This window comes from Neovison vison, chromosome 12 (genome assembly GCF_020171115.1).
Source record: "Neovison vison isolate M4711 chromosome 12, ASM_NN_V1, whole genome shotgun sequence".
Lineage (NCBI taxonomy): Eukaryota > Metazoa > Chordata > Mammalia > Carnivora > Mustelidae > Neogale > Neogale vison.
In genome coordinates this window covers 88,336,027-88,360,139 of record NC_058102.1, presented here as the reverse complement: position 1 = coordinate 88,360,139, position 24,113 = coordinate 88,336,027, and the positions used below count along the sequence as shown (strand labels likewise).

At 40.7% G+C, this 24,113-nt stretch overlaps 2 protein-coding genes across 2 annotated transcripts; one reads left to right on the top strand and one right to left on the bottom strand.

The window, feature by feature from the left end:
- Positions 1-3,419: 3,419 nt before the first annotated feature.
- LOC122892022 (set1/Ash2 histone methyltransferase complex subunit ASH2) lies at positions 3,420-5,843 on the bottom strand. Its single transcript, XM_044228128.1, has one exon. It carries the CDS (start codon positions 5,652-5,654, stop codon positions 4,050-4,052), a length of 1,605 nt encoding a protein of 534 aa, XP_044084063.1. The 5' UTR covers positions 5,655-5,843; the 3' UTR covers positions 3,420-4,049.
- An 8,365-nt stretch (positions 5,844-14,208) lies between these two features.
- On the top strand, positions 14,209-19,799 carry LOC122892498 (keratin, type II cytoskeletal 6A). The gene is made up of 9 exons (XM_044229104.1): positions 14,209-14,830; positions 15,752-15,966; positions 16,334-16,394; positions 16,552-16,647; positions 16,772-16,936; positions 17,430-17,555; positions 18,399-18,619; positions 18,851-18,885; positions 18,999-19,799. Exons 1-9 carry the CDS (start codon positions 14,291-14,293, stop codon positions 19,250-19,252), a joined length of 1,713 nt encoding a protein of 570 aa, XP_044085039.1. The 5' UTR covers positions 14,209-14,290; the 3' UTR covers positions 19,253-19,799.
- The last annotated feature ends 4,314 nt before the right edge of the window (positions 19,800-24,113 follow it).

Below are 24,113 nucleotides of genomic sequence, written 5' to 3'. Positions count from 1 at the left end.
GTTCCCAGCTCCATGGGGAGTCTTCTTCTCCCTCTGACCTTCTCTCTCATGCTCTCTCACTCTGTCTCTCTCTCTCTCACTCAAATAAATGAATAAAACCTTTTTAAAAATAAATAAAATAAAAAGTCATTTGCTTTTTGATATACCAGTAGTAAAGAAGTGAATGTTGAAAATTTAAGAAGTATCATTCATAGTAGTACCAAAAGATTAAGTACTTAGGTATCAATCTAATAAAATATTAAGAGCATCTGTGTGTGGAAAATTATAAAATACTGATGAAAGAAATCAAAAGTGTAAGTGTAGAGTAGACATTGTATATTTATGGATTAGAAGATTCAGTATTATTCAGATGTCAATTCTTCCCAATTTGCTATATAGAGTCAACACAATTTCAATTGAAATTTTAGCAAGCTCTTTTGTTGATCATCAACAAGTTGATTCTAATTTTTTTTCATTTTTTTAAATTTATTTTTTATTTATTTTCAGCATAACAGTATTCATTATTTTTGCACCACACCCAGTGCTCCATGCAATCCGTGCCCTCTATAATACCCACCACCTGGTACCCCAACCTCCCAACCCACACCACTTCAAAACCCTCAGATTGTTTTTCAGAGCCCATAGTCTCATATGGAAAGGCAAAAGACTTTTGCAAGGTTAAATAAGTGAAGCACAGGATGACATATTGAGGGCAGTTAAACTTTTCTCTGTGATACTGTAATGGTGAATTAACAACACTCTGAATTTGTTAAAAACTCACAGAATTTTGTAGTGCAAGAGTGAAATTTAATATTTGATAATTAAAAAGAGGGTGCCTGGGTAGTTTGTTTGGTTAAGCATATGCCTTTGGCTCAGACAGGGTCCTGGGATCAAGCCCCATGTTGGGATCCCTGCTCGATGGGGAGCCTGCTCCTCCTTCTTGCTCTGATGCTCTCCTGCTTGTGCTTGCTCTCTCTCTCTCTCTCTCTGTGCAAATTAAAAAGGAATAATTATAAGATTGAGCAATCCCAAGATGAAATGTAAAATGTGGAAAAAAGAACTACTGTATCATGGATGTATGAAACAACCTCACGGAAGGGGTTCGAGCTAAAGCCTGACCTAAGCAACTTTGGAAATGAGTGGAATCTGTAAGACTAAAGGCTAAGAGGAACTATACATACATGCTATGGTTGATAAGGTTGATTCCCATAGGGATAAGGTATAATAATTGTGAAGCCACTATACACATATACTGCCATTAAATAATTAAATAAATGGATGGCATATGCTTAGAGCCGGGTTTCTCACTGTTGGTGCAAGTTTACATATAAGCAAAGGAAAAAGCTAAAATGATCTTTATGATAATAAATTAAAGATGTAGACATCAGCATGGGTTTATGGTTAGTTTAGCATAGATACAGATGGTTACATAAGGTAACATTTATAGATATGTGTATATGCAGGAAATGCTAGAATGTACACATTGGTTTTTTTACTTCCACCACCTAAGGGCACCTGGAAACAATGACACTCTAGTGGCACATCTAGCACCCAGATCTTGGTTTCTAATACCATGACCCATATAAGTGTGATGGTTAATTTTATGCGTCAAGCTGACTAAGCCATAAGGTGCCCAGATATTTGGCCAAAATTCATTCCGGGTATTTATATTAGGAAGTTTTTAGATGAGATTAACATTTAAACTTGTAGTTTGTGTGGAGTTGAATGCCCTTCATAATGTGCATGGGCCTCATCCAGTCTTCTGAAGGTCTGGAGAGAACAAAAGTCTGACCCTCCCCTAAATAATCAATTCTCTTGCTTTGAGGGCCTACAAACAGGGACATCAGCATTTCCTGGCTCTGCAACAGCTTGCCAGCCTTCAGACTTGAACTGGAACAGCAACTAAGCAGATTTTGGACTTGCCAGCCTCCATATCACACAAGTGAATGGCTTGTAATAAATCACTTTATATATAAATATATATATAATATATGTGCATACAAATATCATATATAGATATAGATACATGCAAAAAAGATTTATTATAAGGAATTAGTTCATGTGATTATATATTATATAAAAAGCATTTATTATATATATAAAACATTTACTATAGATTTATGATATATAACTATATGTATTTATATATAATTATCTGTATTGTATATGTCATAAATCTATAATGTGTTTTTGTACATATATATGTGGTATATGTGTGTGTGTGTGTGTGCGTGTGTGTGCGCGTGCATGCGCGTGTGTATCTGCTTGGCTCTGTTTCTTTGGAAAACCCTGACTAACACCATTAAGAATAAAGAAGGCGGGGCACCTGGGTGGCTCAGTGGGTTAAGCCGCTGCCTTCGGCTCAGGTCATGATCTCAGGGTCCTGGGATCGAGTCCCGCATCGGGCTCTCTGCTCAGCAGGGAGCCTGCTTCCTCCTCTCTCTCTCTGCCTGCCTCTCTGCCTACTTGTAATCTCTCTCTGGCAAATAAATAAATAAAATCTTTAAAAAAAAAAAAGAATAAAGAAGGCTCCCTGGAGAAATGACTGATTCTAGGACTGGGATAAGAAATACACAAAATAACTCTAAAGCATCTTTCAGTGCCAAAAATTTAGGAAATAATCAAAAAGCCCACTGAAAGAGCTCCTAATGGTCAAACTGGAACAGTTTTTTACCAGAAAGGAAGGTAGGAGGGAAGGAAGGAAGAGAGGGAGGAAGAAATATCTGATTGTAATAAAAATATAAAATAAATAATCATGAGCCCATACTGATACAAATAAATGATTTAATTAATTAATTAATGAGGGAAGATAGACTACTCTGGTGCAGAATCCCCAGTTATTTACATTGGTGCCTCCCTTCCTGCAGATAGTGAGTAACTCCTCCCCTCCCGAGTGTGAGCTATGCATGCTTTTGTTCCAAAGAGAATGAAGGAAAGGGGTGAAAGAATGACTTCATAATGACTTTACAAAAATCTGAGAAACACTTCTTCAGCCAGATGATCAAGGTTAACATCAATAGTGATAAATCATGTCAATAGCATGTACCCTTGATAATATGTGATGAGAATGGCAATTCTCATTGCCAAAAACGTCTTCCTCTCAAAATACCATAACATCAGGGTCATCATGAAAAAATAGGAGACAAAGCCCAATGTCCAAATGTGGAAATCTACAAAATATCTGGCCACTGCTCCTCAAAACTTTCAAGGTCATCAAAACAAGGAAAGCCTGACAAACAGTCTCAGACAAGAGTTAAGGAGACATAATGACTAAATGTAATGTAGTATCCTGGATGAGATCCTAGAATAGAAAAAAGAACATCAGGTAAAAGCTAAAGAAATCCAGATAAAGTATGGACTAGTTAATAATAATAATAAAATATACATTCCTTCAATGTGACAAATGCACCATACTAATGTGAGATTTTTTTTTTTCACACTTGAAGACCAGTTTTATTTGGGAAGAATTTCTAAAAAGCTGCAAGCAAGTTTTTTTTTTTCCCCACAATTACAGTTCTACAGACCTAGTAGTTCCAGAGACCCCAGTGTTCAAAAATATTTCAAAATGAATAAAAACCCACATCAAAAGGAAAGACCTTTTAGATCTGGAATGTACAGCCACAGATTTCAGGTGTTCTCAGATTCAAGCCAATTACTTCCTTGGAAATCAGATAGGATGAACTCCACATCACAAAAAGAAATGTCTTTAAATAAGTTAGCTACTTGGACAAGATTATTCATTCGGTAGAAAATACAGCAAGGTATCGAGTCCCAGTTGGTGGGATACATTGGACAGCACCAGTTTCACAGGGAGCGCATGGGATCCGAGGGTCAGCAGCTGCTGGCATATGGCACACAAAACAGAAGCAGTCACCAGAAGTGGGCAATGCCCTGCAGGGCAGGCAGTCTCTGCCAGTCTCACCCCCACTTTTCACTTGCTAACAGGAGAGGCTCTGTGCTACGGTATCTTTGGGAGAATGTTTGCAATAGTTAAAAAAAAAAAAAAACAGATCCCCCCTCCCCAATTTATTCCCCAGAAAGTCCACAGCTGCAAAGAAAGAGGGACCTGGTCAGGGTTCCCATGGCGGACTGTGCCTCCCATCCACCTCTGTTTCCACATGATATAAGACATCAGCCAGAGTATGCTCTACCACAGCGCCCCAGCCCATGTCACTCATAGGGCGGTAAGTGAGATCCTTTGGAGGATACTTGAAGCATGGTCCAAAGTTAATGGAAACCGTGCAACTCTTATACAGTGAGATGGCTGGAAAATAAACCCCCTCAAAAATATCTTTGTAGGCTACACCTTGATTGACACCGTTTTTATAAAATATTATCTCACTATGGGGAGTCTGCTTTAAGCTCTTCTCTGCTTTATCCACAAAGTCTTTTTCCTCAAAATACAAATAACTCTTGAACTTTATCAAAGCCTTATCTTTATAAGTATCAGGAAGTGACTTGGCTGTTTCTGTGTCTTCCGGAAGATTGATATAGAATCCTAGGACGTCTCCCTGTCCATAGCCAGAAGAGTAGTGTTTGCCAATTGACTGGTGGAACTTGGTTCCTTTTTTGCTCCGCCATGAATAGCTAAATTTATCATAACCTAAGGGAGCTTGAAGGTTACCTAAGGGCTGGGACCAGCCCAGTCTGGCAGCAGTGTCTGGAGGCATCTCATCCACTGTGATTTCAAAGTACCAGGCACCTTTCCGAACCCCGTGAGAAGCCCGGACCATGGAGTAACCCTTCTCTCCAATCACAGTGAGTCGGTCATCAGAGATCTTCAGCTGGGGAGCTCGATCATGTAGGGCTAACAAAACTCGTTCATACAAGCAGGCTCTGTAGAGGTCTCCAGGAATAGGCTTTCCTGCCCAGCAGTCAAGTTCAAGCTTCTCAGGGTCAGGAGCATGGGGATCGGGCTCAGCTAGAATATACCGATAGCCATCTTTGTTAAACGGGTGTTCCAAGGGGTAGCCATGAGGGGGAAGGCGCTGAGCAGAAAACAAAGGGTCACTCCGGGCCTTCTTGGTGGTCCCTGTGGTCCCGCCGTCCTGCTGCTTGCGCTTGGCTCCTCTTCCTTTACCACTGCTTCCTGCTGCAATTCCCCCATTTAGATTCCCACTTGTAGACACAGCACTGCTTTGTTTTTGGTTGTCGTAAGCAGGAACAATGTTACTAAGATCCTGATCCAAAAGTCCAAATTTGGGGTAATCTTCTTCTGGGTCCTTACTCCCAGGATCAGGATGTTCCTTTACTAAGAATACATCTCTTTCTTTACTCATTGTCTTAACAATGTTATTCGGCCAAGTCATTTTCCCAGGTCTCTGTCTGGTCGTCATGCACTCCCAGTATTTATCAATAAATGGAATGATATCCTTATCTTTGGAGAACATGGTTTTCGGATGCTCATCCTGTGTTCGGGACTGCCATGTTAGGTTGGCCAAAGCACTAAGGCACATTTCCTTCAAGTTTGCTTGTTTCCGGAGGAAATAGGTATTCCCACTATGATGGCACACATTGCAGTGAAAACTATAGTTGGTCATGAAAGGTAGACAGGATGAAGTATCTATGCCAAAGGTGTCCGCTGTGAACCATTTTGTACATATCCCACACTGCAGCTCTACCTCCCCCAGCTGTCGGCCATTCTCTTCATCCACCGAGCCCGCCTGGGTATCCATCACCTCTGAAGTATCCCCAGCACCTTCTAGTGTATCTTTTCCATTAGAGGATTCTGTCTCCAAACCACCACCTACATCGACTGAATTTGCATCCCCGCTTTCTGCCTCTCCAGAACCGGGTTCCGTTACTGGAGCAACAGATGTCCCCTCTCCAGCTGGGGCAGTTGCCACCGCTACCACCGGTTTTGTCTCCCCTTCTTCCGCCGCTGTTGCCACTAATGTGAGATATTAATAATTGGGAAATTGGGTGTGTGGGGTCTACAGGACCTCTCTGTATTATCTTCACAATTTTTTAATAAATCTAAAATTGTTTTAAAGTAAAAAGTTTATTACAAATGTCCTTAAGGTGTGGGGCTCAAAGTATTTTTTTAAAGATTTTATTTTATTTATTTGACAGAGAGAGATCACAAGCAGGCAAAGAGAGAGAGAGGAGGAAGCAGGCTCCCTGCGGAGCAGAGAGCCCGATGCGGGACTCGATCCCAGGACCCTGAGATCATGACCTGAGCCGAAGGCAGCGGCTTAACCCACTGAGCCACCCAGGCGCCCTCAAAGTATTTTTAACTAATGCCAAATTTGTAAGCAAAATTACAATACAAATAAGGTAGAGAGAGAGAGAGACAGAAGCAGAGAAATAATTGAAGGACATATGCTAAAACAATAATACCGATTATCTCAAGTTGGTATAAACCTAAATAACCTGTATTAATTTTAAGTTGTGTACTTTCTGAATATTTAAATGTTGAACATATATCCTTTTCATCATGAAACATATTTCAAAAAAGGAAAAAGAAAGTGTCTGCCAATGATGTCCTAATTATAGGAGATCTGAGATTAAATGTGGTTATGCTTTTTGGTACAAAGGGAGAAAAGATTTATTTAAATCTTGATTTAAAGCCCTTGTGAAGAAAATATTGGATTTTATTCCTTTCCCCCACTGAGAACTGAATAAGAGGGAATGGATTTCTTTTGCAACAACAAAGACTTGTTCTTGAGGCAAGGATTGAGCCCTCAGAACCAATGGTGGTTAGATACTAGATTTGGTTCCTAAGAAGCCTAACCAATTGCCTTCTTCAGTACAGAGTCCAATTATCTGGAAAAGATAGAAAACACATCTTTTTAATAACATTCTCAAGTAGAAGAACTTTTAGCTAGTGAGACAGCATACCCAAAGTCTACCATACCTGCATCCTCTGTGATTCAGCATGATTGATAGTGGGCAGTCCAATGTAGATTCCAGCTGCATTTAGGTAGAATCCTGAGCACATCCCTATGCGTGGAATCACATCTCATAGCAGGGAAGGCTGCAGCATAATCAGGGGAGGGAACCCTTCAGAAAGGGTTTAAGAGCAGGCTGCTCTTCTCTGCCCTACTCCACGCTCCAGGAGGCAATCCCTACAGACTTCCTTGCTAACTACCTATTCATCGTATTTGACTTTATGAAAAGCTGGCAGTTGATCCAAGGATGGGATGACAAAGGGTTGAAGTATCTCTGGAAGTAGCTGTACCCTTTTGACCATGACTCCTGTCGGGCAGTCCCTTCTCAACGTTTTCACTTACTAGAGTAGGAATGGGGCAGGAAAAGCATCCTCTTTAGGTCTTGGAGGCATGCCCACTCAAAGGCTCCATTTCTCTTAATCATTTTACAGTCCCCAACCTCTTCATGCTCCTTTAGCAGGCCACTTCTTTAAGGCTACTGTCATCTGTGTCTGTACTCCTCATTGAAGAAACTCTGTTCCATCAGTTGTGGTAATGAAAGACCTTACATTCCTGCTTCTTTCTGAAACCACCAGCCTAGAATTTGGATGCTCAAGAAAGTTTTCTTTCACCTCTTTCTCTCTCTCCATTCCCTTTACCTAATTTGTTTTTCTTTGTAGTACTTGGAGAAAGTAGGCCTAGAGAAATCACAAACTGCATTCAGTAGATTTATTTTTAATCATAATATTGAAAATATTTTGATACTTTTTATTTTGTTACTTTTATACTATCCTAAGTATGATGCAGAACAAAGCAAATAAATAATATGTTTATGTCATTCAGGACAAAGATTTTAGGGTGAGAAACAATAAATACAGGTGTAGAATCATCCTGTAATTTTCTGTTTGAATTGAAAATATTACTACAAACTTTTGATTTGTTTTTAAATATATTCTTACATCTTAAATATATTCTTACATCTTTCCCAGTTCTGTCCATTGAAAATATTTCAAGGGGCACCTGGGTAGCTCAGTGGATTAAAGCCTCAGCCTTCAACTCAGGCCATGATCCCAGGGTCCTGGGATTGAGCCCCATAACAGGCTCTCTGCTTGGTGGGGAGCCTGCTTCCCCATCTCTCTTTCTGCCTGCCTCTCTGCCTACTTGTGATCTCTGTCTATCAAATAAATAAATGAAATCTTCAATAAATACATAAATAGGAAATATTTCAAAACAAAGACAACCCAGTAACAATGAGTGCTCCTATCATCCAAATTCTAGTTTATGAATATTATTTCCCAATAAAGGAACCACAGTTATTTGGCAAAATGACTGATTCCATGTCTGTTGCAAGGTAAGTACAAGGTAAGCAGGAGACATCTCATCACAGAAAACAAGGAAGTTATTAAAGCTGAATGGGTCTTGTCAAAAGGACACTGAAGCCAATCTGAAAAACTTCCATTGGCCTAAAATGGGACACATTAAGCACCTGAAGGACTAATGGCTGCAATGGACTAAAACATATCAAATATATATATATATATATATATTTTTTTAGACTATGAATTTATAATTATACCAAAAAAATAAAACAAATTACCAAACTAAAGTCTTCCTTGATTACCTTTGGAAATTGCTGGACTCTTAATCCGTTAGTCTAAAAAGTGATTTTTAAAAGGGAAAGAATCAAGTACTTCTTTTGACTCTCCTGGATGAATTAACTATTAATTTACCTAAATAGTAAACCTGAAGAGTCCTTCTTCAAGGATGATCCCTGGCTAATAAATACAGAGGCAGGATGATAAAATCAGAAAGTTGCCTTTGTGCAGCCCCTAATGAAATAGTGAGTCTAGGGAGATATCAATGAATACTACAATCTTAGATGAACTTTATTGTGTGCCTTTCAGTGGAGGGAGGGAGCCAAACCACAGAAGTCCCCTGATCAGTCTTTATGTTGCTAAAAATTGGACAACTAGTACTGTGTACCCCATGGTCTATGTGACAGGAATACAGAACACAACTAGTGCTAATCTTGCCTGAAACAATGGAGATAAATCTAATTGACTGTAGCACAGATACTGTTACACAGGAACACTGGGGCTAGAATTTACGTGACACCAACAGGAGACAACGAATCAAATCCAGCATGTAGACATTCTATAGAAAAAAATAATTTCTCTACAAATCAATGGTCTAGGAAAGAAAAAGAAAGAGTTTGTTATCAAACCAAAGAAACCTAAGAGACATGGCGGTCAAGTGCAATATGTGAACCAAGTTAGCCTGTTGCTTCCAGCAAAACAGGATCAAATGACTGTTTCTTTGCTGTGCAGAAGCTTTTGATCTTATTTTTAATTTATTTTTTATTAATTTTTGGCATAACAGTATTCATTATTTTTTCACCACACCCAGTGCTCCATGCAATCCGTGCCCTCTATAATACCCACCACCTGGTACCTCAACCTCCCACCCACCCGCCAATTCAAACCCCTCAGATTGTTTTTTAGAGTCCGTAGTCTCTCATGGTTCACCTCCCCTTCCAATTTCCCCCAACTCCCTTCTCCTCTCTAACTCCCCATGTCCTCCATGCTATTTGTTATGCTCCACAAATAAGTGAAACCATATGATACTTGACTCTCTCTGCTTGACTTATTTCACTCAGCATAATCTCTTCCAGTCCCGTCCATGTTGCTACAAAAGTTGGGTATTCGTCCTTTCTGATGGAGGCATAATACTCCATAGTGTATATGGACCACATCTTCCTTATCCATTCGTCCGTTGAAGGGCATCTTGGTTCTTTCCATAGTTTGGTGACCGTGCCCATTGCTGCTATAAACATTGGGGTACAGATGGCCCTTCTTTTCACGACATCTGTATCTTTGGGGTAAATACCCAGGAGTGCAATTGCAGGGTCATAGGGAAGTTCTATTTTTAATTTCTTGAGGAATCTCCACACTGCTCTCCAAAGAGGCTGCACCAACTTGCATTCCCACCAACAGTGGAAGAGCGTTCCCCTTTCTCCACATCCCCTCCAACACATGTTGTTTCCTGTCTTGCTAATTTTGGCCATTCTAACTGGTGTAAGGTGATATCTCAATGTGGTTTTAATTTGAATCTCCCTGATGGCTAGTGATGATGAACATTTTTTCATGTGTCTGATAGCCATTTGTATGTCTTCATTGGAGAAGTCTCTGTTCATATCTTCTGCCCATTTTTTGATCTGATTATCTGTTTTGTGTGTGTTGAGTTTGAGGAGTTCATTATAGATCCTGGATATCAACCTTTTGTCTGTACTGTCATTTGCAAATATCTTCTCCCATTCCATGGGTTGCCTCTTTGTTTTTTTGACTGTTTCCTTTGCTGTGCAGAAGCTTTTGATTTTGATGAAGTCCCAAAAGTTTATTTTCACTTTTGTTTCCTTTGCCTTTGGAGACATATCTTGAAAGAAGTTGCTGTGGCTGATATCGAAGAGATTACTGCCTATGTTCTCCTCTAGGATTCTGATGGATTCCTGTCTCACATTGAGGTCTTTTATCCATTTTGAGTTTATCTTTGTGTACGTAGTAAGAGAATGGTCAAGTTTCATTCTTCTACATATAGCTTCCCAGTATTCCCAGCACCATTTATTGAAGAGACTGTCTTTTTTCCACTGTATATTTTTTCCTGATTTGTTGAAGATTATTTGCCCATAGAGTTGAGGGTCCATATCTGGGTTCTCTACTCTGTTCCACTGGTCTATGTGTCTGTTTTTATGCCAGTACCATGCTGTCTTGGTGATCACAGCTTTGTAGTAAAGCTTGAAATCAGGTAATGTGATGCCCCCAGTTTTATTTTTGTTTTTCAACATTTCCTTAGCGATTCAGGGTCTCTTCTGATTCCATACAAATTTTTGGATTATTTGCTCCAGCTCTTTGAAGATTACCGGTGGAATTTTGACCGGAATGGCATTAAAAGTATAGATTGCTCTAGGCAGTATAGACATTTTAACAATGTTTATTCTTCTGATCCAAGAGCATGGAATGGTCTTCCATCTTTTTGTGTCTTCTTCAATTTCTTTCATGACTGTTCCTCGAATACAGGTCCTTTACCCAAATGACATCCTTGAGATAATCAGAGAAATTCAAATGGAGGTGGCTATTAGATATCATTTACAAAGGCCTATTCACAACGGACTGTTGCTGAAGAGAGCTATAGGACTTTTATGCAGTTAAATTAAAAAAGCTCTTATTCCTTAGACCTGCCTGCAACTGTTTACAAGTGAACTGCTTTTATGTCTGGATTTCCTTTAAGTTACTTCAAAAAAAGTAGTAGAGGATATAGATATAAAAAGAAGGGGGATTGAGGAAACAATAATGAGAAAACATTGATAATTTTTTAACCTGGGTGATTGGTACCTAGTAGTTTCTATGCTATTCTCTGTGATTGTATGTACTCAAAATGTTCACTGATAAAAATTTCAGTTAAGCAATTAAGCGAGTTGTCACACTGAGGAAAGCATTTAATTTAGGGTTTAATTCCTACTGACAGGAAATATGATGTCCTATAGAAAACTGTCGGGTGACTCCCAATCTGGCTCTGGGGAAGAGAGGCCCTGAGGACAAAGACGTCTGCACTGAATATAATTGTTTCCATGCAGTGTGAGAGAAGAAAAAGTAATATTTCTACTTTAAGTTATTAGCTTGATATTTTGGTTAGTATGATATTTTAAATACAAATATGTGAACGGGAGACTTCTGAATGGAATGTAGCTGAAGAGAAGGAGGCATTTCCCGCTTCTCAGAAATTACCTGAAAACAAGAACAAGAAACACAAAGGTAAACCCCACCTTCAACCATCAAAATGAAAACATCTTAAAATCCCTAAATTAAAAAAAAAAAAAGAACAATATTCTCTCAGAAATAGAGACTCACAAGCACAGCTGTTGAGAAAACTCAGAGAGAAGATGGCCACAGCCACAGATCTCAGTGAAGAACATTCTCCACCAATTGACAAATCAAAACCAAAGAGCCTGGTAACCACAAAGGAACAGCAAACAAAGCTAATGCAGGTTTCCCTACATGCCAGCCACTGCTGACTCACTGAGCTCCTGCCAAGTCACCATAAAGGACACTTCATCAAGTGCAAATCCACAATTCCCTTGTCTGCAACAGTCAGAACTGGGTGTGTGGGCGGGAGGCAGGACCCCATTTGTCATGAAGGTTCTAGAAACTGTGAAGGCAGAGCTGAATAAGGAATCAGTCGAGGCCTATTGGCAGCATTTTATTGGGAAGAAAAGAAGGCTGAGAATGAATTGTGAGCCACTCTCCAGTACCCTTTGTTGGTTTGTCTGATTTAAAGCATAAAGGAATTATTCCCACAGCTCTGTGTTATAATGAGAATCCCTGTTAGCCTGGCTATAGCTCTAGCCCCTATCCCAGAAGACTTCCTATAAGTGGCAGGTCCAGAAGGGGTTCACTTCTTTCAAAGATGAGCACTGGTCAGGAAGGAACCATTCTAGGACCTTAATAGATATCTTATATTTAAGCAAACACACAAAAACAAAACAAAACAAACAAAAAAACGAGGAACAGGAAAAACAAGAGGCACATGAAAAACACTCAACAGAAAAAAGTTCCAATAAAATATTAACCAAATCTCAATGAAATAGACACCATGATACAATAAAAGAATGAAGGAACAAATGAATGGGATAATACAGGAGAAAATGTGAGCTTGTAGAGCTCAGAAAAGGAGCAAAGAAACAAGACAGCCCTAATAGAAATGAAGCAGACAAGGAGACCAAGGTGCTACTGAATGTACAGTAATGATGTAGAAGGGGAGGCAGGGAGAGGGGAGGGGAGCAAGAAGGCAGGAAGCAGCCATCCTAGAGCACTGAAGGAGAGTGAAGAGAAAACACCAATAAATACAACACAGGTGTAGCTGAAAAGAGAATATATGGGTGGGTTTTATATATACATAAGTATGCATACAATATATACTTTTTTAACAATAGGGGCACACTCTCTACATATACACTCCTGCCCAATATCTCTCTCCATCTCTCTCTCATAAACACACACACACACACACACACACACACACACACCACATAAGCTAGGAAAAACACAGAAACATATCCAAATGAGGTTACTACAAAGATACACAGAAATTGGGAATGCTGCTTGCATCCATATATTGGCTGGTGGGACAATAACCTGGAGCATGTATTTGTTTCTTGAACATCTATGACTTCTTCAATTTTTGAATATACAAATAAGTGTGTAAGTAGTAATATTCAATATAAATAGGAAGTGTACTACATCTACCTCTGGAACGTTTAAATATATAGCGTATTAAGTTTTTGGTTTTAACTATCACTTTATGGGATATAAAAAGAACACAGTAGGGTGTTAAGTAAGACATCCTGTATATGCTGTAAGAAAACTTCAAGAATGAAACAAAGCATGGGACAAATAGCCTGGTTTCTTTAACAAATAAACTGTAAGAAAATTATGAAAGAGATCCAATGACTAAAAAGATTTGAGATATATGATCTAAAATACATATTACCCACGTACAACATGTATAGAGCTTATTTGGGTCCTGGTATGGAAAACCAAAATATAAAACATAAATAATCCTGACAGGACTATTTGAAAATTGAATAGATACTTGGTAATGTTAATGAATATATGAACTTTAGAGATATGAAAATGATATTTTGGTTATATTTTTCTAAAGAGTCTCTCATTTAGTCATAAATATGAAGTGATATACCAAAGAGACAATATGATCTCTGGTATTCATTTTCAAATAATTTACAGTTGCTAAGGAATAGGGTGGGAATATGGAAGCTGTAAGATGGAACATGAGATAATGGCTTTATAAAGCCAGCTGATAAGAACATAGGAACTGAATATCTTGCTATTTTACTCCTCTATGTGGGTAAAATTTTACATAAAAGGAAAAAAGTCATATTTAACTTTACTAATTATGAAAAAGAACAAGAATATTTTTATGATGGCATATGCAATAGAATATTTCTATCTCCTATCTCTGCTGGGTACAACACAGGTGGAGCAGAGAGCACTTAGTATGTTCTGAAGCACAAGCATAACATGCAGATCCTTTGTCTGAGACAGTGACTAACTCCTAGCTCAGTGAATTAAGAATGGTCTCATTGTACTGAGATCAAGTCAAAGTTGGAAGACAGGAGATATTTTTCCCTGACTAAAGGAAGCCAAAAATGCAATCTTCATATTTCATAACTTTTCTAATAATCCAGATGTGACATCACTGTTTGTAAAGCCCAGCCCTTCCCAATCTGCAAGCTCACCTTCCAGGACGGAGCCCAACCCATTTCCACCATATATAAACTGCTGCCGGGAGGTTCATCTCACAGATCTGCTCCTCTCAGCCCTACCCTTCAGCCTCTCACACTTTCTTCAGCCTTCTCCTCTTCAGAAACCATGTCTAGCAAATCTACCATGAGGAGCCAAAGCATCAGCCACCGTGGCTTCAGCGCCAGCTCAGCCAGAGTGCCAGGGGTCTGCCGCTCTGGCTTCAGCAGTGTCTCCGTGTCCCGCTCCAGGGGCAGTGGTGGCTTCGGTGGAGCGTGTGGAGGAGCCGGCTTTGGCAGCAGGAGCCTCTATGGCCTGGGTGGCTCCAAGAGGATCTCCATCGGAGGGGGTAGCTGTGCCATCAGTGGTGGATATGGCAGCAGAATTGGAGGTGGCTTTGGCTATGGAGGTGGAGCCTCAAGTGGATTTGGTTTTGGTGGTGCAGCTGGTGGTGGCTTTGGGCTCGGTGGTGGACCTGGCTTTGCTGGTGGCTATGGGGGCTCTGGCTTCCCTGTGTGCCCTCCTGGAGGCATCCAAGAGGTCACCGTCAACCAGAATCTCCTCACTCCTCTGAACCTGCAAATCGACCCCACCATCCAGAGAGTGAGGACTGAGGAGCGAGAGCAGATCAAGACCCTCAACAACAAGTTCGCCTCCTTCATTGACAAGGTGAGCCACGAGCACCTGCCTCCACTGGGATTCCAGAGTCCCCAAACTAGACAACTAACCAGTGTCCTACCAGGGGGGAGACTCAGGAGGAAGGGAGGGAGAAGGGGACTGGGACTTGCTCTCCCCTGAGATGCCAGTTGGGCTCCATGTTCACAATAGGCAAAAGGTGATGGAAATCATTTAAAAACCACTGGGTCTCTTAAGTGTCCATCATTCCCAGGGAAGAACACTCTTGATAAGCATGAAGCAAAAGAAGCCAGTGAGAGAGTGGAATGGTTAGCTTTCCCTTCTGGAGATTCCTAGAGATTAAAAAATAATGCCAGCAGAAATCTCCTCAAGGACTCTGGGCATGAGGAAAGAGTGAGAAAAAGAAAAGAAAAGGACTTCTGCCTGGCTTAGAAGAAAAAGACCTAGAAACATTTATATAGCCATAGGAATACTAATTGTGTACCAGAGCATGACCATTAAGGTGTTTCTTGTAGAGGGCAACCATGTACTAAAACAGAAGTCATTGGAATCCAATCATTAGCTACATTGGATTTAATTGTTAGATTCTGCACATTTAATATGCTTTTAACTGAAGTACGATTTAAAAAAAGTACGATTAAAACTGTGCAACATAATGGGGAAATATATGATTGTGTTTTTCAATGAAAAGAAAAGAACTGTTAAACATCATTGATAAGCAGCATAACTTACCTAGTGAGAAGACTTCATATGTCCATGGAAGAATTTCACACAGCATCACTGGAGTGGGAAGGCAATAGGTTTGTGGGTCCAACACTGTCAGCCTGAGCCTCTGTATATGCTGTGTAGTAGCCCAGGTGCTGGGTGACACCCCAGGTGTGCCTGGGCACCTGACAATGCCTACCTCTTTCTCCTTTGCTTTCTCCGGCAAATAATCACCTTGTCTTCCTCCAGGTGCGGTTCTTGGAGCAACAGAACAAGGTCCTGGACACCAAGTGGACTCTGCTGCAGGAGCAGGGCACCAAGACTGTGAGGCAGAACCTGGAGCCCTTGTTTGAACAGTACATCAACAACCTCAGGAGACAGCTGGACAGCATCCTGGGGGAGAGGGGCCGCCTGGACTCAGAGCTGAGGAACATGCAGGACACAGTGGAGGACTTCAAGAACAAGTGAGTTCAAGGAGAAAAGGGACTTCCGTTCCCTGAAGCAGACGCTTGAAGACTGCCAGGTGACCAGGTCCAGATGTGGGCATGGCTCCGTAGGGAAACAGGTCCATGGAAATGAAAATCACAATCATTGTCCCAAAACAACGCCCAAAGAACAAATGGGCCATATAAGTGGGTGGGAGAGAAAAGATATGAGGAATTGGGGGAACACACACACACACACACACACACAAGGGGTGTGTGTGTGGGTCAGTGGCAGGAAAGCTCAATTTGGACCTATCTGTTTTGTGGAAAGTGGGGATCCCAGGCTGATCTTGCTGTATGCTCTCCAGCTCTGGCTCAATTATGTCTTACCTTCTTCTAATTCTAGATATGAAGATGAAATCAATAAGCGCACAGCAGCAGAGAATGAATTTGTGACTCTGAAGAAGGTGAGCTGATAAAGATCAGGGGCTCATGCTCCTTTGTAGAGGGGGAGGACTCTGGGTCTCTGCACACATCCAAGAGGGGAATAGAGGGGGAGACTCAAAGGTGTGGAGACTGGGAAGGAGGGCTCAGCTGACTCCAAGTTGTTGGCTTATTCCCCAGGATGTGGATGCTGCCTACATGAATAAGGTTGAACTGCAAGCCAAGGTAGATGCTCTCACAGATGAGATCAACTTCACCAGAGCCCTGTATGACGCAGTAAGCATCACCACTCCTCTTCTATTTGTTGTGATGGGACTCTGCAAAGGGTGGGTGATCTTGGGACTGGATACATCAGTCAGTGCCACAGGAAAAGATGATCTGACCATCTTCTGCTCTGCAGGAACTGTCTCAGATGCAAACCCATGTCTCAGACACTTCCGTGGTCCTGTCCATGGACAACAACCGTAACCTGGACCTGGACAGCATCATCGCTGAAGTCAAAGCCCAATATGAGGAGATCGCTCAGAGGAGTCGGGCTGAGGCTGAGTCCTGGTACCAGAGCAAGGTGAGCCTTGAGTTGACAGCCGCCCAGGAATGTCCCTACCTGATCACTAGCGAGGCTACAGACTTTGCTGGACAATCTGCTATAAGGATGCTGATATTTTCTCATAAGATGTGTACCCTGCCCTCTTAGACCACGCATTAACAGAATTTATGTCCAAATTTGATAATCCAAGAACCCAAGTCACTAGATAAAGACCTAGTGTTCTTTGCTTTTGTCCTCTCCCTTATCCTGGCTCTCAGAAACAGGATACAGAACATTGTTGGTCCACAAATGAACTAGGCAGACAGTGGTCCATTAGAGAGAGGGTCTGTGATCAATGTACAGTATCCAATGACCATGGACCACGTCAACTTTCCCTAAAAACCCTGGTTGAGAAACCACTGGCTTCATGGTCCAAATGTGTTAAATGCCTCGTTTGGAAGGCAAGCCACTGTTGGGATGTGAAAGCCCATATACACCATCTTCTCTCTCTTTCTCTCTCCCTGGATTTCAGTATGAGGAGCTGCAGCTCACAGCAGGCAGACACGGGGATGACCTGCGCAATACCAAGCAGGAGATTGCTGAGATCAACCGCATGATCCAGAGGCTGAGATCCGAGATCGACCATGTCAAGAAGCAGGTATGGTGGGGGGCTCTGGAGAGGAAAAACATCCTTTCCTTGCTACACCACTAGGTGGTCGTCAGCCACCTTTGGGAAATGCTCGGAATTGAGGGAACAGCAGAGAGAGGGGAGAACACACAGCTCCCACCCTTGAGAATTCCCACAGATCCGGGCACATGGATGCCAACTCTACAGAATGATACAGTCACATCACAAGAATAATCCCAGTTAGTCAGACATGAAAAGATAGTCTTAGGACTTTTAAAGAGGTTACTTAAGGAGACTGGTTGTTTTAGGAATATAAGAAACAAGTCAGGAAAGAAAAAAGGAGGCCAGAAGGGGGGTAAGATTGCTTCAAATCTGCTCAAGATTCAATGTAAAAAGAAAGTTGAGCAAGGACCAAAGGTGAAGATCCGTATTTCCCAAGTGCGATAGAATCTGTTAGGAGTGAGGAAGTCAAGATCTCCACAGCTAGATGTGAAACTCATCTGCTTAAGTGAGGATGCTCCTAATTTTATATATTAGTGTAGTTTTATATCTTAGTTAGTGTGGCATCCACATGAGGTCAACAGAAGAGGTTCCCGTCTGGCTTTGAAGACAGCACTCAAAAGAAATGAGTAGGTACATTTCTTCTAAATCTGCTGGTATTTTGTCCAGTATACTGCAGGGAGGGCACAGGTTTTCTCATGTGACTCCCAGACTAGCTCATTTGTGCAGAACAGAGAAATACTGGGCAAAAAGAGGAAGAAGGCCCTTTCTATGATATTGGACTCTGGAACTCTTCCTCACTAGAAAGAAGTGTGGTTAGTCTCCTCTAGAGGACTGAATCTCAAGTTCATCCTGCCTGTGTTCCTCCTCTAGTGTGCCAACCTGCAGTCTGCCATCGCTGATGCTGAGCAGCGGGGGGAGATGGCCCTCAAAGATGCCAAGAACAAGCTGGCTGGGCTGGAGGATGCCTTGCAGAAGGCCAAGCAGGACATGGCCAGGTTGCTGAAGGAGTACCAGGAGCTGATGAATGTTAAACTGGCCCTGGATGTGGAGATTGCCACCTACAGGAAGCTGCTGGAGGGCGAGGAGTGCAGGTGGGTGACTCATCACACAAGCCCCTCAAACATCCTGGATCCAGGGTTAGGATGTTGGGCCATGAGCACAAGTTGAAGGCACCCTAGTTACGGCCATAGCGGCTACTCTCAGAGAACCACTTCCAAGGCAGCTTCCCCATGGGCTATCCTCACATCGTGGCTTCCCACTCTGGTCCCTTGGTAGCTCTCTGAGGTCTCATGCCCCCCCCCCCGTGTCTTCTCCCTTCCTAGGCTGAGTGGCGAAGGCGTTGGACAAGTCAACATCTGTAAGTACCTTTGCTCACCTCCTTCCCTTGCCCTTATGCTCCTCTGACTGGACTGAAGCTGGCAGAATGAGCTCACTGTGTCCTGTGTGTCTTTGTCCCTCTCTCCTTCACAGCTGTGGTGCAGTCCACCGTGTCTGGAGGCTATGGCAGTGCTGGTGGCTATGGCAGTGCCAGCGGTATGGGTGGTGGCTCAGGCCTGGGCGGAGGCAGCGGCTACTCCTACGGCAGCGGCCACAGCCTTGGAGCTGGCTTCAGTTCCAGCAGTGGCAGAGGCATAGGGGGTGGCTTCAGCTCCTCTGGAGGCAGCAGTTCCACCATCAAGTACACCACCACCTCATCTTCCAGCAGGAAGAGCTACAAGCACTAAGCCCTGCCATCGGCTCTTGGTCCCACGTTGTCCCCATCTACAGCTGCATTGCCCTCTCTTGGGCCACTTCTCCTCTCTTGTCTCTGATTTCTCTTACTTTCTGAGTTTGAGCTGAGGTTGCTGAGCACCTTCATGTCACCTCACTGCTGATATCTGACCCACCTAATCATCCATTGCTTACCATAGAAGGTCAACCTCTGATTTACATCATAATATAACCACAACTGGGTCTCAGTTTGTTACCAAAATATTACTCTCTTGCCTCCACTACTTTGTATATGAGGCTGAGAATCAGAAGTAAATTATCTCTGCCCATTTTCATTACAGAAACACTGCCTGGGTCCTTGTCCAGAACAGAGCAATTTTCCCTTTGCTTCCAGGTACCCAGGAATTCCCCAAGTTCCCAGTGTTAGGTTCCTCCTCTCTTGCAATGGTCTTGAAAGCAAAAAGTGACTAGTTTTACAATGTATAGAATCTCTATCCCTGTGACATTCCTTCTACTCTTCGCTTTCTTCTAATTGCTAAATAAAGCAGATTTATTACATAATGCATTGTTTTATGACCTTGATTTGTTAGCTTGAGCTTTTCAATGGACAAATACCTGTTTATTTATTAAAGATACTCCCACTCCCCACTTACTTCACTCTTTTCCTTGAGAGAGGCACAAAAGCCTACAGTTTAGCATCCTAACACTCAGATTTTTTTCCTAGATAAGATTTAATTTAAATATTTGTCAAATGGAATTGGAAGAATCTGGTCTACCACCATTTTATACTCTGATTTTTACTGCCTGTATCTGTTTGAAATGGCTTGGTCTCTAAGTAATATAATTACTTACATTAAGATGTAATTTCATTACATCCCACAGGGATGAACCCTATACTGTCAGTTGGGGAAGTGTATTTTTGACCTATCAGATCAAAAGAACATTTAATAAGGGATAAGATATTTGATTTTTACTTGGAATTAGCTCCATGACCACGAAATTTGCCTGACAAGGTGTATCAAGAGAAGTTAAAGTGTACATAATTCTGAACTGCAATTATCTTTCTAGAAATGTATACTGAAGAAACAGCACAAATGTGGAAATGTGTATGTACCTGGATGTGAATCCAAACAGTCTTCACAACAATGAAAAATTGAAAATACTAGAGGTTCTCAAATTAAGAATCCAAAGACTCAGGCACAAAACTCATATGCTGATTTCTTGGTGTGATGGCAAAATAAGAATGGAAATTCCCACCTTGTCACACCCTAAGACTCTCTTGGAAATAGATAAAGTTGAGTCTTCGGTCCTCGGAAGAAATGCTTCCACATCTCCCCTCTGGTGTGGCATGGCTAGGTTTGATTTCTATGAATGAGAAATGAAAATTCAGAGCATGGTGCAAGGCTCATCTTTCACTCATCCTGCCATTGTCCACATCAGTTCCTATTGCTTCAGGAGTGATCATTATCTTCCTAGTCCTCAGGCTTTCACATCACAAGAGAAAATTTCTTCAGTTCGATACATATAGGGGGTGTTTCTGGATCTGTTGTATCAGTATTCTCCTGTATTCACCTCTAAATGTTCCTCCAGGAACATGGGTAACCTCTCACATTGGCACGTCCTCATTCTCTGTCAGAACTTCCCAACAACAAATAAAGTAATGACTGGGTTCCAAAATCTAAGCCCATTTAACGTTCATATTATTATACACTCATGAGGAATAATGGAAAGAAAACAACTAACCTAGAAAATTATATAAGATATAGCATCTAACAGAAAAATAAGTTACAAAAACAGTATGTATACATGGATTTATTTAATTAAAATCTTATGATGCAATTAATCATAGCAAATTGGCGGACTAGAAACCCCCAAACTCTCATTCTGCCACCAGAAACATCAAAAAATAACCAGAAACTTAGTAAATTCTTGTAGGAGCTCTGGAAAACAGTCAAAAGTTTATAATAGCCAAACATATGCCCAATAAAGAACATGCAATTTCTAAATTATAGCAAAGGTTTTTTGTTTTGTTTTTTAACATTTTTCTTAACCCTTGCTCTACCCTCTACCTGTTGCATGTTTGGTCTTGAGAGGGCAACAGCCTGTTCCTAAACTCTTCCCCAACCTCCTTCTTTCCCTTCAACCCTCTCCCCTCCCCCTACCCTCTGCCTCTGATCCCCCCTGGCACAATTACCTTGAACTACAGAAATCAATTGTCGACCCTATTTGCAAATAACAGTATAGTCTCTTCAAACATGTCTACAGGAGTTCCTAAGAACTAAGGCAATGTTCTTAACTTCATTTCACATAAATCCAAATGTAGATAAGAGATGTAGTTAAGAGATAAGAGAAAAGAGAAAAGATAAGAAAAAAGAGAAAATGTAGATAAAGAAAAGAAAAAACAGCAAGGAAGAACTGCCAGGAAGTCTACAAACCCACAGAGGCCAGGGGCAAGAGATTATAGGAAGAAACAAACAATAGACCACCTGCCCTCTAAGATCTAGAGACTCTTTGGGAAATTAGCACATTTAAAAGTTGGTCTGTGTATGAGAGAATTTAGGAAGTCATGCATATATCCAGGAAGACACATGCTCAGAAAAGTTTTGAGAAAATTTTATGTATTCACCTTGTACTGATCTGTAGGTTCAGAGTAAGCCTAGCTAAGTGGTGAAGGAGAGTCCCATCACAGGGATAATATGCAAACATTGAGAGATGAGGTTTCCTCAGTTTTCTTATTTTGTTTTTGTTGTTGTTGTTTCAGCTCATGGAACACAAGAAATTATCTATCAAAATAATCACTGAACACAAGCTAAAGAAGCAGCCTGATGTTGAAGTTTTATTATATGCCAGGCACTGTTGACTCATTTAGCCCAAGTATGTCAATGTGAAGGACAAGTAATCATGTGCAAATCCAAGAACTCCTTATTTGCAATGGTCAGAACTAGGAGTGTGACTTGAGGCAGGACCCTATTGGTCATGAAGTTTCAAGAAATGCAGAGGTAGAATTGAAAAACTAATAAAAGACAAGGCCTATTGGCAGCATTTGTTAGTGAAAGAAAAAATCAGAGTGACTGGGAAATGTAAGCCACTCTGCAGTTGTTGGGTAGGGTGTTTTGAGGAGTAAGAATTATTCACCCAATATGTTAGCCTGCGTATGGCCCAGCCCATGCCCCAAAATACTTTCTACAAATGACTGACTGGTCAAGAAGGAGTTCACCTCACTCATGGATGAGGAGTAGTCAGAAAGGAACCATTTTAGGACCCACAAAAGATAACATATGTTTGAAAATGAAATGAATATGAAAAAAGAAAGACAGGTAATGATCACTCATCAGCACAAAGTTGCTATAAAACATTACCAAAATTAATGAAAAAACCCTCTATTAAATTTGAGAATAAAAACCATATAATGAGACAATAATAGCTAAAACTTTACTTAGGGAAGTCAGATATGAGGCAGAGAGAAAAATAAAGCCACGGTGCAAATGAAGGCCAAATTAATATCAATACAAATGACAATAGGTATGTTAAAGACACAATAAAGGACTTACAGGACAATATTGAGAAAAGAGAATTTCATGAACTGGAGGATGGGGCAAAGTGTGTTAAAGAAGAGTCAAAAGGAAATACAGATAAAGAAGATAAAGTAGGTGCAACACAAGCATAATTGAAACACCTAAAGGAAGTATACACGCAAACAGTCCCCTCAAAAAACAGAAACATCTTCAATCATATGGCTAGAGACTTGCCTTGAGAATTTATTTTGATGGACAAATACACATTATTTAGTCATTTCTAAATATGTAAATATTTATTAAGCATATATATATATAACATTCATTATTTTTTAAAATATTTGTTCTTTTATTAAGATTTTATTTGTTTGTTTATTGAAAGAGTAGGTGTGTGTGCAAGTGGGAGGAAGGGGAGAGGGAGATGTAGAGAATCTGAAGCAGACTTTGTGCTGAGCAGGGAGACTGATGTCAGGCTCAATCTAATGACCTTGAGATCATGACCCAAGTCAAAATTAAGAGTCAATCACTTAACCAACTCAACCACACAGCCACCTCAGTTATAATATTCATTTTTATACACTTTCAACTACACCTACTTCTAAAAAAGTTTAAATACATAAAATAACTTGTTACCCTTCTAGATTTAAGTTCCCATTGACAGGAACACAGAGGAGAGAGTAACATATTTAATGACACCAGTGGATGCAAAGACAAAGAATAAAAAAATTCTATGGAACAATTAACATAGTCTATTTAATAAATAAATTGCAAGAAAAAATATGTAGGGTTAAATTATTTAAAAAGACATATTATTTGGAAGATACATCACTCAAACAAATATGTATGGACCTTCTTTGGATCCTGAATTGAACAAATTATAAAAAAATCAATGAAATACAAGGCTTTTAGATGTTAGACACTTCATGATGTTAAAGAATCACTGTTAAACTTTAAGATATAAAAATAGTATTTTGGTCATTTTTTAAAACAGTGTGCCATTTAGAGATAAAAACTGAATTATTTACTGATGAATCATGTGGTCTTCTGGAATTTCCTTTCAAATAAATTTAAGGTGGATGAAGAAAGAGGGGGAAGTTATGAATGAAATAAGGCTTACCTTGAGATACAATAACAAAATCTGGGTGATGGGCATCCAGGGCTTTATTAAGTTCTTCTTATCCTTTTCTGCCTATCCAACATTCTACATAACAGAAAAAAAGCAAGTCAAACTTCACATATTTGCAATTATTGGAAAATATTAATATTTTTTTCGGTCATAAGCAATAGATAACTTTCAGATTTCTAGTTCTCAGCTGTCATAAAATACCAGGTTGGAGAGGATAGCGCTCAGGACACTCTG

Excerpts from the sequence above, each read along its gene's own strand:
- LOC122892022 (XM_044228128.1), bottom strand. The coding sequence starts at position 5,654 with ATGGATACCCAGGCGGGCTCGGTGGATGAAGAGAATGGCCGACAGCTG.
- LOC122892498 (XM_044229104.1), top strand. The coding sequence starts at position 14,291 with ATGTCTAGCAAATCTACCATGAGGAGCCAAAGCATCAGCCACCGTGGC. Across the intron at positions 15,967-16,333 it reads GTGGAGGACTTCAAGAACAA|ATATGAAGATGAAATCAATA; the intron begins GTGAGTTCAAGG and ends TTCTAATTCTAG. Across the intron at positions 16,648-16,771 it reads CCAGAGCCCTGTATGACGCA|GAACTGTCTCAGATGCAAAC; the intron begins GTAAGCATCACC and ends TCTGCTCTGCAG.